Source organism: Apium graveolens, chromosome 10, assembly GCF_009905375.1.
Source record: "Apium graveolens cultivar Ventura chromosome 10, ASM990537v1, whole genome shotgun sequence".
NCBI classification, from domain to species: Eukaryota; Viridiplantae; Streptophyta; class Magnoliopsida; order Apiales; family Apiaceae; genus Apium; species Apium graveolens.
In genome coordinates, this window is record NC_133656.1 from 215,674,962 (window position 1) to 215,692,304 (window position 17,343).

Genomic DNA, 17,343 nt, shown 5'->3' on the forward strand with positions numbered 1-17,343 from the left:
CAGCAATTATACGTTGAACCCTTCAACTTCTACTTCGACGGATGTCTCTCATCCGTTGACTGTCTATGCACCACTTGAAATCTTAACTATTGTTACAAGTGCAGATGATTTAGTAGTTGTGCAATCACTCTTAGGATTGAGGGAATGGAGTGAACAGAGTGAGAGGCTGAGTTGCTCTCAGGCAAAAGGAGAGGAAAAGAGTGAATCTATGCAAGCTATTTCTTCCATCTTGGCAAAAGTGAGTGAGTGGAGTCCCACCTTAGTAGGTGAAGGTGAGGGTGTGAGGGTGGGAAGCCAAGGAGAGTCCTTGATGCAAAAACAGAAAGATCATGAGCGAAAGGCAGGTACAGGAGAGATAAGGATGGAAACCATTGCTAGTGAGTCAATGAATGTCAATGATGCAGAAAAGAGAGATTGTTTCAGCAAGAATATCAAGTTGTCATAGATTATATCTCTTTGGATGCTGAGACATTTACTCATCATCTTTCAGCATATCAAATTATGGTTGGACAAGGCAATGAGGAGGCTGAGAAGATACTGAACTTGGTGCACACTACTGCTTCTATACAAGGGAAAAAGATGCAATCACTACCATGCCTCCCACAGCTGGTGATGAATTAGACTGTCCAACTGGTGGCTATGAGGATATGTTTAGGGATGATGATGATGATTAAGGAGATTTCATGGATATAGGGGGAGAAGCAGGCCCTAGCTCAAGATCAAACACTCCATCTTGGGTGTTTGCCAAAGAATGTGATAAGCGCCATTTCAAATCCACTCTCTTTCGCATCATTCAACAAACTCAGACAGCTCTTCAAGCTACTACAAATGCCAACACCAAAAGACTTCTTCAAGCACATCTAGAACCTCTGCATCTACACCAAATTCAATCTATCAAGCAAAATCTAGTAGTCATTGAGCTCAAGACAGAAATTGGTCAAGTCAAGAAGGATATTACTGAACGATTAGAGGCTACATTTCCTAGCACAACAATGCTAGATATCAACAGACAACTTAGGAAAAACTCTGATCTAGCCAGCAAAGTGGACTCCTTATACACAAGGCTCAGAACCCTGGAGACATCTATTATTGAAATCCATTTACATCAAGCCCAACAAACTCTGCTTCTTCAGAAACCGGTGGCTGCACAAACCTCAACATCAACTCAACTTGATGTTAACAAAAAGGGGGAGAAAGACTTTATCATTCAAGTTAATCATGAAGAGTCAACAAGTGAGGGGGATAAAGTGCTAAACATTCAAGTTAGCAAAGTGATTGTGCCAGCAATTGCTTTCACTAAGCCACCAGCTCTTGACAGCATTGATCTGATCAAGATAACAACAGCTAAGTTGGAGTCAAATGATAAATGGAAGAAGCTTGATATCGCAGCAGCTGAGTTGGAAATAGATGAAAACTGGAAGAAGCTTGATGAAGACATCAAGAAGAAATTTGGTCCAATTGAGAAGCTAGACAAAGTTTTCTCTCATTCTTCCCAATTAAGACTAATTTCAGCAAATGATATGAGCTTAGGGAACATGGAAAGGGGTCAACCCTCATTAATGAAGTCTCCAAAGGCCAGTGTGATTTTTCAGCCAAAAATAAAATTATCTAAAGAATTCAGACAAAAATCCACTGGACCTATCCTATGAAACCTAGGCCAGATGAAAAGAAGCTGCTTGCAAGGTCTATTGTCTTATCCAAAGATCCCAGAGACACAGTGTCAAAGAACAGAATTGCTAAGATCTACAGGAATTGTAAATTAATCTGTGTAGTGGCTGGACATCCACAGTTTGCAGAGGCTAAGAAAGAAGAAAAGGTGAGGCTCAAACAACAATAAAAGCAAGCTGCCTTAGAACCCAAGAACCTACCCAAGAAGCCTGCAATCACAGAAGTTGTTATGCCTACTGAGACAATTGAGAATCTGGTTGGAGAAAAGCAAGAAAAACCAAAGCAGACAAAAAGGAAGTTTAGATACAAACTCCATGCAAAGAGGAAGCTAAATTTCAGTAAAGACAAGGAAGAAAACATGCCAACCCAATCTACAACTTCAAGTCAAACAGTCTTACCTACATTGAAGGAGGATGAATTCAAGGTTGATCCTAACATTACTTTCCATGGTGAACCAATAATTCCAAAGGATGAACCCATAGATTGGGATAGCCTGCCTCTTCCTGATCTGAACATTCCAATCTTTGCCAAACCAAGAAAGACAAAGAAAAGAGTAGTCAAAACAGTCAAGCATGTCAAACTTTAATCCAAGACAGTGGCCAAACCCAAACCTATTGTCAACAAGGGAGATCAACTCTACATTTGTGACACCAAAAAATTCTCAGACATAAATCTGTATCTGGAAGAGATACATGAAGTTAGAGCCATTGATGCGTATAGACATCTTCAAGAATGATTAGTCTTCAAGTACAAGGGTGGAAGAGAGATGACATGGCCACTTCACAGAATTCTCAATAAAGGATATTCATCTTTGGTGACTGTCTTCTCCTCAATCAAGAAAAACTTTGGATTTAATATAGTTGCCAAGAAAATGGTACTAAACAAGATTGAGGAGATAAGGAATAGCTGGAGAGGACCAAATGCACTCCCAAGTGTATTGACAATTCCTTTCACTGGAGATAGGGTGCATTTAAGGCCTTACTGGATATTGGAGTTCAAGGATGAAAAATGGATCAGAAGATTCTTCAGACTGGAAGATCAGCTAAAAATCTCTAGCAATGAAACTCTCAAGGAGATGCAAGAAAAGCTGGATTAGTCAAATGAGGATGAATTTGAATTCTACAGGCAACTCCAACACCAGATTAAAGAAAACAATGTGAAATTAGGAAAGAAGTTCAAGCAATCAAGGAAATTATCTAAATTTGCTCAGTTTAAAGGAGCACCTTGAAAATGATCTGTAAGACACTCTACAATTCTTTCTTTGTGAGAACTTTCAATAATTTGCGGCACTTGTTAATTTTATCTACCAGAAATATGTTTGTATCCATAGGGTGTTTTGTTATCATCAAGTTTCTCTTAATTTATGGCTACAATTCAAGTAGACATAAATTGGGGGAGATAGTTAGAAATATGTTGCGCACTTGATGATATTTTGAACAAAACACCTAATAGATTTAATTCACTGATTTTGTAACTTTCAACGGATGATCAATTCAATATCCGTTGAAAGAGTAGATTATGTAACAATAAGGTTAGTAGCACATTATTGCATATAATAATGCTTTAGTGATCTAGATGTTGCAGAATGTTTTAGTCATGTTGACTACTAGATTGATATGTAAGATAGGTTGGTTAAATGTAAATATTAGATGCCTTGTAATCTTGTACAAATGAAATGGAGTCAACAACCAAGAAAACAGTTTCAACGGATGATTCACAAAGGTTCAACGGATGATCAACTGAAGTCTCAACGGATGTTCAACGGATGAACAAATTCAAAAGAGCAGTTGTGACTTGTATGCAAATGGAAGGTGGCAGCCTAATTCAGGTTTTAGAGAACAAAGAGGCATTTCTATTTCCATATTAAACTGAAGATATTCAAAGATGCTGGATTGAGAAATGAAGGAACATGAAATTACACTAGAGACATTCTGTCTTATTTGTTTGTCTTTTTATCATGTATCTTGGTGATATATAAACCAATAGTAAGAAAAATATCGAAGTTAGTAAGCAATTACCGAAAAAATAGATAAAACTACATCAGTAAAAAAATTTCTTTATTCTTTGTAAGTTCAACTTGTAAGAAGCTGTGTGCAAACATTACATCACAGAGTTCTAATATCAATATATATCTCTGGTGGAAAAGATCAATCCACCAGAAAATTTTTAAATACTTGTATTTGATTACTAGTACTTTGATTTTAATACTACTTTCATTTCGCACCATTGCTAAATCAAACACAGTTATATATTTACAGAAGAACTGTTCCTAAAATTGAAAAGAAGTCAGAATTACATTTAACCCCCCTTCTGTAATTCTTGTCTAGATATGTAGCAATTTACGTCAAACATATTACTTCATCACATCACATGACAATTTAACAGCTAACCATCAAAAAAACCAAGGAAAGAACACTTCTACAGGCTACTAGGGTGTTTTTTAAAAAATCTAATAAAGTATCATGAGACTGAGGACTAAGAGTTGATTAGGATCTATACAAATTAATTCTCGGTTATCAGCTCCTATCACTAAATTCCACACAACAATTGATCTCAGTGCCACTGTCAAACCCAGACAATAAGTATAGAAAGACTCTTGCACTTTCCTCCCATAAAAGTTATGTTTCAGAAATTGCCATCGGAAAACGCCTAACTTTGCAGCCAAATTTGAGTAAACACGGACTAAAATGATTGTCTGTCCCCTTCCTCATCTTCTGAAGCTAAAGGTTCTGTACGAGACTCGGATAGAGAACAGTTGGCATGCTTCCAGAGTATATCATCTTGGCAGATGAGCCAACTTGGCCTTGCATAATAAATATCATACATGCCATTATTTTTAATTTGACAACACAAGAGGATGAAATTTTTTACCAATAAAAAAGCCAGTACCTTACACATCTACACTCAGATCATGGCAGGTCATCCTTTTTAATGGTCTCAGTAAACTTCAGGAAAGTGTAAGGACTGCAGAATCCAGAGCTTATGAGTACTTGCAATTTGAAGGAACCAAAGATAGCATCGTGGAGCCAGCAGAGGATATATATTTTCAAATGGAATAATCAGTTAAGAGAATGCATTAGGCAATTTCCATCCTGTGGGTCTAGTTCATATTGTGAATTTACACAACATTGACAATCTGCTGTCAATGGATTTTTTTCCGCTGACCAATTTGAGCCACCAGTGCAAGTTTTTCCTTTACTGGTAACTGTAATGTGCCTTCGCTTGATATCCAGGACCACCAGCAACCTAAATAGGACAAAATATATATTATAAACTCGCAGATAAATTTGTCATACTAAGACTTTAAGATGATATAGAGAACATTAATTGAATAAGTCTGAACACAACGATTTACATCATCCATAATTTTTCCAACCATGTTTTAAGCAACAGTTGTAAAAAAATTAGAAGAAAAAATTTATAGCTTGTTTAAAGGGAAAACATAAAAATAATTTGGACGGTTATCATTGAGATTTGTGAGTCAAAGGACATTTTGGCTGTGTGTTGGGCTTTAAAGATTATGCAAGATGGGGGATTGGAAACAAGACACTGTACAAGTCAACAAAACTATATGTTTATGATAAGTGAAAATAGTAACACAAGACTTGTAAGCTCATAAAGATGCACTTGATGTCCTTATCTTAAAAACAACATATGGCCAAAAACTATATAAATGGTGAGGTGTGCCTGACGTTTGTCATGTCGAAAAATAGAATACATGTGACTTAATTTACAAGGAACATATTTATTAATTAATGTGTTCCAAATTTGAGGTTCAAAGGATTCAGAAAACGAGGAACAATATCAACATCCCAAGAAGGTTGTGGTCAAGAATCCAAAAAACTATCATATAGCCATAAACAATAAGATGTGAAATCTATCTTCCACGTTTCAGGCAGCAACCAGGTATATTGGATAGAATATCATACATCAAATACAGACATATATCTTCCAAATAGGGATGGAACCTAGCAGCAAAACTATATTTCCTCCCATTTATGTAGTTTTTTGTTAAGCGGAGGGGATAGCTGACAAGATCTTGGTGCTAATTTAAGTGCAGTATGGCCAAAAGATTTTTGCTGCGGATTGATGCTTAATTCAGAAAACCAATGTCGTCAGAAAATGGAACCTCTGGTGTTAATTTTACACCTAAAAAAAAGTTCAAAAACAGCTATAATAGAAGTAGGGAACCTCAGATTTATAGTACTACAATTTTAAACTACTTACAGAACTTTAGTCTATGAACAATGAGTTGGTAGAGGAACACACCTTCTGGAAAAATATGCAGACAGCATATATGTTGTCACCTTGGATCTGTATTTATATATATTAACCGATAACAAGGCTGTATCACTCATAAAGCGAATCTTCACTGTTGAAAAAACCATACAATTTGGCTGATACTCATTTATCCCTTTCCAACCATATTTGATAATATTCAAATGCCTTATTAAGCTCTCCCATCTTCCACTGCTTCTTTATGATTATTAAAAAAGGGATATGACCGATCACTAAACCAGAGCTGAGCATCTTGTCAAACAAATTTTCTGCATCAAGTACTTTACCTATTAAGCAGTAACCTTTCAAAAGTTGGGTGTAAGTTATAATATCAGGATGGTATCCTTTTTTAAGCATTTCATCATGAAGTAGAAGTCCAGCATGAACATATCCTAGACGACAAGCAGCACCTATCAATATATTGTAAGTAACTACATCAGGATAAACTCCATTAAAGATCATTTCTGTCTTCAGGTTATTTGCTTCAGCAAGTTTTCCTAAACGTGTCATTGCATTAATCAATGCATTGTATGTAAAAATGTTGGGCAAAATGCCATATGCCACCATTTGATCGCGAATATAAAATGCTTGTTGCACATCCCCATATCTTCCATAACCATCAACCAAAGCATTCCAAATATGCATATCAGGGACAACTGAATCTTCTAACATAAGATGAAGATACTCTTTAGCTATGTCTATATCACCATTGATACACAAACCTTGAATAAGCATTCTGTACGAAATAATGTTTGGAGTAACCCTCATTTTTGACATTACTCTGTAAATATAAGAAGCCTCAGTAATCTGTCTTTCCTTAATAAGCAAACTTATAAGAGTATTATAAGTGAAAACATCAGGCATCAAACCTTTTTTATACATTTCACTTACAAATCCATACGCAAAACTGCTCTGCCAGCTCAAACCAGCTCCACGGACCATTACATTATATGTTACAACATCCATTGTTTTGTGCCCTTGGGATATCTCCTCCCAAATAGCAAGAGCACTAGATATATCTCCAGTCTTAAAGTAGCCATCCATAAGTACAGTTGAGGTGATCAAATTTGAAGTTTTACTTTTAGGCTTATCTTCTAGAATTTCTCCCAAGAGTTTTGTAGCTTCCCTAAGTAGACCTTTCTTGCATAGTGCATGTACAAGAATGTTACAACTAACTCTATTTGGTCTTATCGCACAAGTACTCATGGTGGAGAGAAGATCAAGAGCTTTATCCAAATTATTACTAGCACAATAACCTACCATTAGAGTGTTATAGGTTGCACAATTAGGAGAAGGACCTCTGCATAACATATCTATGACGATCCATTTTGCTGTCTCCAAATCACCGCTTTTGCAAAACCCATTTACAAGGTAATTATGCGTAAGCACATCAGGAACTAAAGAATTCTGTAACATTCTGTTCCGAAGCCATAAGGCCACTCCCAGCTTACTTTCCAAACACAAAGCTTTAATAATATCTAAATGTTGTGAGTATTCTGCTCCCAAATTGCATCCAGTAACTCGTAAGTGAGCCCATGATATATTTTCCCTGCAAGAGCATGTATAAAATTAGATAGATTTGACAAGAAACAGAATTACATTGATACACACATACAACTTCGGCCTTCTCACATCAGATTTCATAAATTCCTTTTTGAGATGTCCCCGTATATATACAGGTTTTCCATAATTTGCAGTACGTACTTCAACAAAACTTTGCAACAGTACCATTAAACAAGTTAATAAACAAAAATTGCGGATTACATCTGAACGAAAGTCTAAATTAATGCATCAAATCTCTAACGACTATAGGAAATTTCTCCTAATGAAATAAGAAAGCTTTGCAGGCAGAAAGACAAAAAAACATTTTAGAGGTGAATCAGAAAGAAAAGAAGAAGTGTATAAAACTAAAATAACTGCAATCCGCCATATTGATCAAACATGGATCTTTTTAGAAAAACACAGCAATAAGAACATAAAGAATTTGTTTTAGACCATGCGTATATTATTTTGCAGCGGAAGCTATTATAATATTAGTCAAAAAAACATAAACACACAAAAAAATACAAAAATATCAGAATAAACTTTCGACGACATCTGAAAATGCATAAAAGACTAAACATTTGAGAAAAGGTATAGTCCGTGTCCGTAGGACAATTGATTCCACTTTTTCATAATATATGAAGCATTCAGGCTGTCATATGATGCTAAGCATATATCTGCTACCATATAATGCAAATAAATCCTATGGTTCAATTAATTGTTTCAAACTAATTACAACTGCAATGGCTCATTGATTATCTGGATGCTTTTAAAGTTAACACAACTTGCAGAGGCTCTGGAATTAAAATTATGAAAGGGAGATTTGTGACAACCCAAGGGTTCAGTCAAATCCCGGGTCCTTTCCGAAAATCGGATCAAGTTCCGCTTCCAAATCCAAAAATAAGCAAAAGTGCCCTGGACAAAATGCAATAACTTGGGTAATCCACAAGCCCCCAAAAAACCACAGCTTGTTGGTGCACTCAGGAGTAGACTAGCAGTAGTAGTGACAATTGGGGGGTAAATTTGGCATTTAGTGATAATAACCTAAATGTTGAGGACAGTTAGGATTGACCACCCTATAATTCATTACTCTAAGGTCTTGATTTTGGCTCTTGTTTTAATAAATTAAACGTGATTGTAAATTTAATTACATCACCACTCCTCACTATAGTAAAACAGTAAAATATTTCAGATTCTTTGCATCATGGCAGGAATTAACATTTTCAAAATTGAATTAGAGTTGTTTCTAGATAATGTCTAAAATCTATTCTAAAACCATGTTATTCATTCCATTTTGGTACAAATGTCAACCACGTCTAACTCTAACAGCAAAACCCGTAGTTTATTTCAGTGAATTGCAAAGCAAGCATATAAATTATAAATCTCCGATAAAATTAATGTTGAAATTAAAGTGCTAACCTCATTGCTTTCAACCGGTCCAAGCTACCTTTAAGCATTTCGTCCAACACATTAAACACCGCCACGGGTTCTTCCTTATCACCTGAATCCTTTTTCTCGGAAAACACCTTTTTCGATTTATGCTGGCACTGAACACCAACATTTGCAATTATATCATCTAGACAAGTCGGAATCAGCTCATTCGTCCTAAACAGATCACAAAAAACAGTATTCTAATTACATGATTCGTAAATCGTACACTAAAAATAAATGTGCAAAATGTAAATAGAGATACCTTTTGTCGATGAAATCGAGTTTGATTTTTTGACAAATGTTGAATTTGATTGACTCAAAGATCTGAATGCTGCTGTTGAAGATACGGAGAAAGAGAACTGATGTGTCTACAGAGCCAGCAGCAATGGAAACCGACATAGCTTGATTGAATTGAGCTGATGCAATTGTATGTGTATGAGTGTGTCTATACAGTATACAGGGTTAACAAGAGTGCGAATCCTCTTTGTTCAGGCACAAGTTTAACCTAGCCAGAGAGCGCCTATTTGGGTTCCAACTTCCGAGCCCGGTTCTCTATTTTATTTACTTATTATCATCGCCGAATATATTTTTAACTAATAGTTTATGAATAGAACCATCAGTGCCCATTTCAAAAATCGAAATTAATTGAGTGTAATACTGATTTGTGATTTATCAGGTTATTTTCAAAAGTTCGGATAATTTGTTATCGATTTATCATCATCAATTTATTGAAAATCAGTTTAATTTAATAAATATTTTTAACTGATTTTTAATTGAATTATCCATAATTTTTTATATGCAATTCACTAAAAAAATTTAAAAATAATATTTTTCTTGTCACGAAAAATAAATATATATCATGTGTAATTGTAGATAATTATATGATTTTTCACATATGATACAATCTAATGAATATATTTTTAGTTGAGCATCAGACTCAAATCAAATTACATGATGATCTTATTTGATTTTTATCCTTAAAAGGAAGTAATTTTACCTACAGAACATGAAACTCGAGTATATAAACATAGAGTTATTTGCACTTTGTAATTCATTTTTTTGGACGTTTTATTGATTAGGTCTATATTTTGTTTTCTTACAAGTTGCACATTTAATTTTGAATTTTGTTTTGTTTTGCATCCCCCGAACCGTTTTTAACTTTTAAATCAGGGGTAAAATCGGAAATTTCTGGTATCCAAGAACAAATCGGCGGATCCTTCAATTTTCCAGTCCAAACCTACAAATAAATATATGAATCGATTGCAAATAACAAGTAAAAAATTTATCAAATTTTATGAAAAATGTCTGAAAATCAAACCCCCAATTCGAAGTAAGAACCCTTGAATCGAGTTTAATTTTTTTTACTTTTTTAGTGATTTCGAGCCTAAAATATGTTTGGGATAGATTGGAGCTTCGATTTGATTACTAGAACTTGCGATTTAGCTCAATAATCAAAATCGATTTTTGATCTTTGGAATTTGAAATTATGGTCCGCAAGGGTTGGCTCAATGGGTTAAATGGGTTAAAGAGAGGATAATTATCCTCTTGGTCACAGATCGCATCCCACGGGAGGAGAATTTATGATTATGTCTCCTGAGCCAGAGTCTATCGCTTAAATGCGGTTTACCTTGGTTCACGTATTTTGCAAGCTATTGCGTGAGCCCGTAGGGTTTACCCGATGCGCACCGAAAGGGTAGTGGCTGCGGGTTAGCTACGATAAAAAATATGAAATTATGAGGTGTATTATGTTACAACCTAAATTTGAATTTTTTTCGATTTTACCCCGTGGAACTAACAGTTTTAACAAAATTTTGTTCCTAGTGTACAAAACGAAGCGAAATTCAAAATAAAAGGTGCAACTTTCAAGTAAATATGATATAGATACGAATTGAAAAAACGCCCAAAGAAATGAGTTACAAAGTGTTAATTACTCGTAAATAAATTAAATAAAATTTTTATTGAATTCATTGTATTGTTGTTGTAGTAGAGATAATATAACTTTCTATATTACGATGACATGATAAAGATAATATTTTAAATGATACTCTGTCCTAAATTTGAGTATTTCGGGTAAACATGTGAAATCTCTAAAATGCTACTTTGTCACATTTTTAGTTGTCTTGTTTAATTTTTCAGTGATCATATTCAACAATTGTTTGCCAAAAATTAAAAACTATCATTATATAAAAATTGAAAATGCCTAACATCTAAACACGATAACTAATTATAAAAGAAGGAAGTATATGTATTCTAGTAAATAATATTATTCATCAATCCATATGTTAATCAAGTAACTAATTATGGACGGAGTTGGTATATTCTTGTAAATAATATTATTTGTTAATCTATATGTTGATGAATAAATACCTCAATGTGATAACCTTAAAATTTTAAACCCCAAAGCCTAAATCCAAAATCCTAACTAGGAATTTCATTAAATACTTTAAATCTTTGTAATTAGTAGAATAGTTTAATTTATATAATTTTAAATTATAATCTTATCAATGTAATAATGTTTGGAAGAAGATCAACTTGATCATCCCTTGAGCAAGTTAAAAAATGTTACAAAATCAGAGAGTCTCAGTTTGATGACAATTCTACTAAGTTATAATTGGAGAAGCTCATAATGAGTATACGTAAAGTTAAAATTATAACATTTTTGTAGTCTATATCAAGAAGTTACTATAAGTAAAGTTAAAATTATAACATTTTTGTAGTCTATATCAAGAAGTTACTTTATACTAAGTTTTAGAATGTTGTATCATGAAGTCTCCTATAGTAACGTATAATGCTTTCTCTCTGTGAAGTATAAATTATGATTGTTGTATTGAGAAGTCTAATCGCTGATAATTATATTATGAAATTCTAAATATTGATGAGTATAATGTGATGTTCTCATATATTAAAACTCCATAAAATTATGTCGTGAAGTCTAAATGTCAACAATCTCAATATGATATATCGAGAAGTCCAAGTTTGTTGATGAAAAATTATATCCTAGGTGTAAGGTTGTTAATGTGGTACGGTACTATGGTATGGCCGTCAGGGTTTATATTGTCAATATAAAAAAAATATGACAACCACTCTGCCTCAGGCTTAGGTGTTCAGAGACGGGAAGGCAAATAAACAAGTATAAAAGTAAATTTCAAATTATTATCATAATCATTTACAATGTCATAATTTACAAAAAAAGATATAAAATATTATTTAATAAATTACTAACAATAAAAATAGATATTTCTAGATACTCACTTTTAAGTAGTCTTTTTAATGAAATTAATTTCTACTATATAATTGTTCTATAGAAATTAATTTAACATAAGATCAAAATAAATTTATATAACCCCAAAAAACAAAAAATAAATAATAAATAAATAATAATTAAACACACAACATATATATATTTCCTTAGAAATATAAAAGTGGAAGCAAAAAATTTAAAAGTACTTTTACAATGTCATAATTTACAAATAAATTTAAAAGTATATTTACAATGTCATAATTTATAAATAAAGATATAACATGTTATTTAATAAATTAAAAAAAATAAAAATAGATATTTCTAACTACTCACTTTTATACAAAATAAATAAACAGGACTTAACAGAAAAGGAGTTTTTATAATCAAATTAATTTCTACTATATCATTGTTCTCAAGATATTAATTTAACACAAGACCAAAATAAATCATATTATCTAAAACATAAAAATTGAACCAAAAAATTTTAAAATTACATTTAGGAGACAAAAGTATAGTTTCTTTGAAAACAAAAATAATGTGAAATAAAACTAATTATGTGTCTATATATTACTATAAAAGAAAGTTTCTCATTGTTATCATAATCATTTGCAATGTCATAATTTACAATAAGATATAAAATATTATTTAATAAATTACTAACAATAAAAATAGATATTTCTAGATACTCACTTTTAAGTATTCTTTTTAATGAAATTAATTTCTACTATATAATTGTTCTAAAGAAATTAATTTAACATAAGATCGAAATAAATTTATATAACCCCACAAAAAAAAATAATAAATGAATAATAACTAAACACAGAACATATATATATTTCCTTAGAAATATAAAAGTTGAACCAAAAAATTTAAAAGTACTTTTACAATGTCATAATTTACAAATAAATTTAAAAGTACTTTTACAATGTCAAAATTTACAAATAAAGATATGACATGTTATTTAATAAATTACAAAAAATAGGTCACTTCTAATACAATGTTTATCACAATCAAATCGAATTAAAGAATTCAAGTAACAGAAAACAGACTTTATTCAATATAATAAGCTCTGTTACAATATGGAACTGTGAACAAAACATCACGAGAGCTGCTAGGGTTACAATAAATAATATTCTCGATAATTATCTATGTCCGTATTTATATACTACACATTTACAAGATAATCGCTAATTGATATGGAATCAGTTATTTTTTCTTCCAAAATATTCTATTCTTCATAGAATTCCTTCTTCATGCATATCTTTTCTTTCGTTTGTTTTGATCTTCTTTCCTTTCAATCAGCTGCCCTTCCTTATTTGAAAATTAACTTAAGTTCTGACTTGAATATAAGTGTTGATTTCTGTTAAGTACCGATTTGTACTGTTTTAAGTAAAATCTGAAAACTAAACACAAATCATATTAGACATGACATTATCAAATATATCTAACATTCTATCTACTCACTTTTATACAAAATAAATAAACAGGACTTGACAGAAAAGGAGTTTTTATAATTAAATTAATTTCTACTATATCATTGTTCTAAAGATATTAATTTAACACAAGATCAAAATAAATCATATTATCTAAAAACGTAAAAATTGAACCAAAAAAAATTAAAATTGCATTTAGGAGACAAAATTATAGTTTCTTTGAAAACAAAAAAATGTGAAATAAAACTAATTATGTGTCTATATATTACTATAAAAGAAAGTTTCAAATTGTTATCATAATCATTTAAAATATCATTAAAAATAAAGATATAAATAATATTTAATAAATTACTAACAATAAAAATAGATATTTCTAGATACTTGCTTTTGATTAGTCTTTTTAATGAAATTAATTTCTACTATATAATTGTTCTAAATAAATTAATTTAACATAAGATAAAAAAAAATTATGTAACCTCACAAAACAAATAATAAATAATAAATGAATAATAACTAAACACAGAACATATATATATTTCCTTAGAAATATAAAAGTTGAACCAAAAAATTTAAAAGTACTTTTACAATGTCATAATTTACAAATAAATTCAAAGTACTTTTGCAATGTCATAATTTACAAAAAAAAAGATATAACATGTTATTTAATAAATTACAAAAAAAAAGATATTTCTAGCAACTACTATATCATTTTTCTAAAGATATTAATTTAACACAAGACCAAAATAAATCATATTACCTAAAAACATAAAAATTAAACCAAAAAAATTTAAAAGTACATTTAGGAGACAAAAATATAGTTTCTTTGAAAAGAAAAAAAATATAAAATAAAACTAATTATGTGTCTATATATTACTATAAAAGAAAGTTTCAAATTGTTATCATAATCATTTACAATGTCATAATTTACAAATAAAGATATAAAATATTATTTAATAAATTACTAACAATAAAAATATATATTTCTAGATACTCACTATTAATTAGTCTTTTGAATGAATTTTATTTCTCCTATATAATTGTTCTAAAGAAATTAATTTAACATAAGATCAAAATAAATTTATATAACCCCACAAAATTTATAATAAATAATAAATGAATAATAACTAACCACACAATATATATATATCCTTAGAAATATAAAAGTTGAACCAAAAAATTTATAAGTACTTTTACAATATCCTAATTTACAAATAAAGATATAACATGTTATTTAATAAATTAAAAAATATAAACATAAATATTTCTAGCTACTCACTTTTTTACAAAATAAATAAACATGACTTGACAGAAAAAGAGTTTTTATAATCAAATTAATCTCTACTATATCATTGTTCTAAAGATATTAATTTAACATAAGATCAAAATAAATCATATTGCCTAAAAATATAAAAATTGAACCAAAAATTTAAAAGTACATTTATGTGACAAAAGTATTGTTTCTTTGAAAACAAAAAAAGTTATGAAATAAAACTAATTATGTGTCTATATATTGGTATATGTAACCTATCTCACAAGTAAAATTAAAGTTAATTGAAATTAATATTTTTAAAAATATAAAAAAGTAGTCAAAATAGTAAAAGGATAGTAATTAACGATGTAAAGTAAATAGTATGAGTATAATGATAAATAACAATATACAATTTAAAAAATCTAAAATTTCACAAAATAATGTGGTTTGAAATAATTAAAGATTAATGTATAGACAAATATTATTAACATCGGTTATTACCCAAGTCTAAAAAGTTGATTTATTATGTACCTATTACTTTCAAGAAAAAAGAAAAAATTATTAAATTAAAAATAAGAGGTAAAACTTTTGTAAATATGTTATAATTAAATCTTTTAAAAATAACATGTTTGAAGTTTCCTATTTGAAATTATTAATATTACAAATATCTATATTCGAAGTTTCCATTTTTTATTTAAAAAAATAATGAAAAAAATTAATAACCATAAAAAATAAATGAATTTGAAAAGAAATCACCAATATATTATAATAAAAATATTATAAAACTCTAATAACATATATATAATAAATATATTATTCATTGTATTTATTATTAAAATTAAAATTCAATTAAATTTGATTGACAATTTTGAAAAAAAAACTAAAACATCCCGTCCATTGCAGGGGTATAAAGTTAGTCTATATAATTTTATCTAACAGCTTATCAGTAGTTTACAATATTTGGAACTAGCGAAAATTCAAACTGAGATATCAAACAAACTTTTGGATGCCAAGATCAAGAACCTGTGTTAATGTGACTTGTCTTAGATTATAGAGAGCACATAAAAAGTCTACTAAAAAATTTAAAGAAATACGTTAGAAGAACAAGAACCAACTTGAAAGTGACACTACAAAAAAAAAAGATCAAGTGTACGTCGTAAGGAACTTCCTTAAATTGTGACGATATTCTTATTAGTCAAGTTTGTCTATACTAATTTAGGGATTCTCTGTATTCAAGGGAATCTTGCATTACTTGCATTATTCAGTTATATTTTATATGTGCACATCAGATAAATTTCTTGCATCTCTCTCAAAGAAACAATATCCGAGAATTTAAGTTAGGATTTACAGAATAACAATTCTTTCTTTCTTATACAACAAAATGGAATGAAAGTTTAACTTTTTATGTTCATTTTATACTCCGTACTTAACAGTTTAGATACTAAACACATTTAACCTACTAAGTTTTAACGAGAGAAAAATCAATAAATATACACAATACATTCAACCATCTTTTGTGAACCATATCTTGTTTAAATATTTATGTTTTAATTATTTTCTTTTTTTATTTAAAATTTTAAAAAATCTATCTTTTAATAAAGAGAATTACACAATATATTCAACCCTCTATGCGAATCATATTTTGTTTAAATATCTATACTTTAATCATTTTGACTTATTTTTATTTAAAAAATTAATAAATCTATCTTTTTATAAAGAGTTCTGATACACCCTCGATAGGTTTTGCCGGTTTGATACCCTTTTTGTGGGTTTTGTTCTCTTTATTTGTGAGAATTTAGTTTATTTTGTTATTCATGATTGTAGATCTACATGATCTTATTGTGGACCCATTTGAGATTTCTTTAAAAATGTAAATTATAACTTAAAGTTGAAAAATGCAATATAAATAATATGAACGTCATAACTTATAAGTTATTTATGTGCTTGGATAATTTTACTTAAAAGTTATAAATTATTACTTATAAGTGATTTAGGCGTTTAGATAATTTTACTTAAAAGTGGGTGAAAGTGATTTAGGCGTTTGGATAATTTTACTTAAAAGTGGGTGAAGTGTTAGGTAAAAAATAACTTATAAATTATCATTTTTTCTAAAAAAAATCAAAATCCTAATAAAATAATTAATACATGAATAAAAAATTCAAAAGACAAAATTTATAGCAAAAATGTTGAAATATAAATTGTTATGTATATGTGTACTTGATGATTATATGAACAAAACACCTTGGTAGATTTTACTTAGTGAAATTATGTAGCACTCGACGGATAAGGTTTATAGTCCCGACGGATGACTCAATATAGTCCCGACGAATGATGACTTATTATCCATCGAGTGAGTAGCTTATGTAACAATAAGTCTGTAGCACATTTCTGCATACACATTGTTTAGAATCTGTAGTAGTATTTGAGTCATGTAGACTTTAGTTAGATATGCAGAATAGGTTGATTAATTGTACATAGATGATGTCTTGTAATTCTGCATA

At 30.2% G+C, this 17,343-nt stretch overlaps 1 protein-coding gene across 3 annotated transcripts; it reads right to left on the reverse strand.

Moving 5' to 3' along the window:
* Positions 1–3,960: 3,960 nt before the first annotated feature.
* On the reverse strand, positions 3,961–9,464 carry LOC141693577 (uncharacterized). Of its 3 annotated transcripts, none has more exons than XM_074498717.1 (5): positions 9,182–9,464; positions 8,908–9,093; positions 5,938–7,495; positions 4,558–4,914; positions 3,961–4,471 (listed from the first exon to the last, which is right to left on the reverse strand). In XM_074498717.1, the coding sequence occupies exons 1-3, from the start codon at positions 9,316–9,318 to the stop codon at positions 6,073–6,075; spliced, it is 1,746 nt and encodes a 581-aa protein (XP_074354818.1). In that variant the 5' UTR covers positions 9,319–9,464; the 3' UTR covers positions 3,961–4,471; positions 4,558–4,914; positions 5,938–6,072. The 3 variants fall into 3 exon arrangements, with proteins under 3 accessions (XP_074354818.1, XP_074354820.1, XP_074354819.1); XM_074498719.1 differs by having other exon boundaries at positions 8,908–9,035; positions 9,182–9,317; XM_074498718.1 differs by lacking the exons at positions 3,961–4,471; positions 4,558–4,914 and adding an exon at positions 5,312–5,817.
* Between the last annotated feature and the right edge of the window lie 7,879 nt (positions 9,465–17,343).

Excerpts from the sequence above, each read along its gene's own strand:
- LOC141693577 (XM_074498717.1), bottom strand. The coding sequence starts at position 9,318 with ATGTCGGTTTCCATTGCTGCTGGCTCTGTAGACACATCAGTTCTCTTT. Across the intron at positions 9,094-9,181 it reads CTCGATTTCATCGACAAAAG|GACGAATGAGCTGATTCCGA; the intron begins GTATCTCTATTT and ends TGATCTGTTTAG. Across the intron at positions 7,496-8,907 it reads GACCGGTTGAAAGCAATGAG|GGAAAATATATCATGGGCTC; the intron begins GTTAGCACTTTA and ends ATGCTCTTGCAG.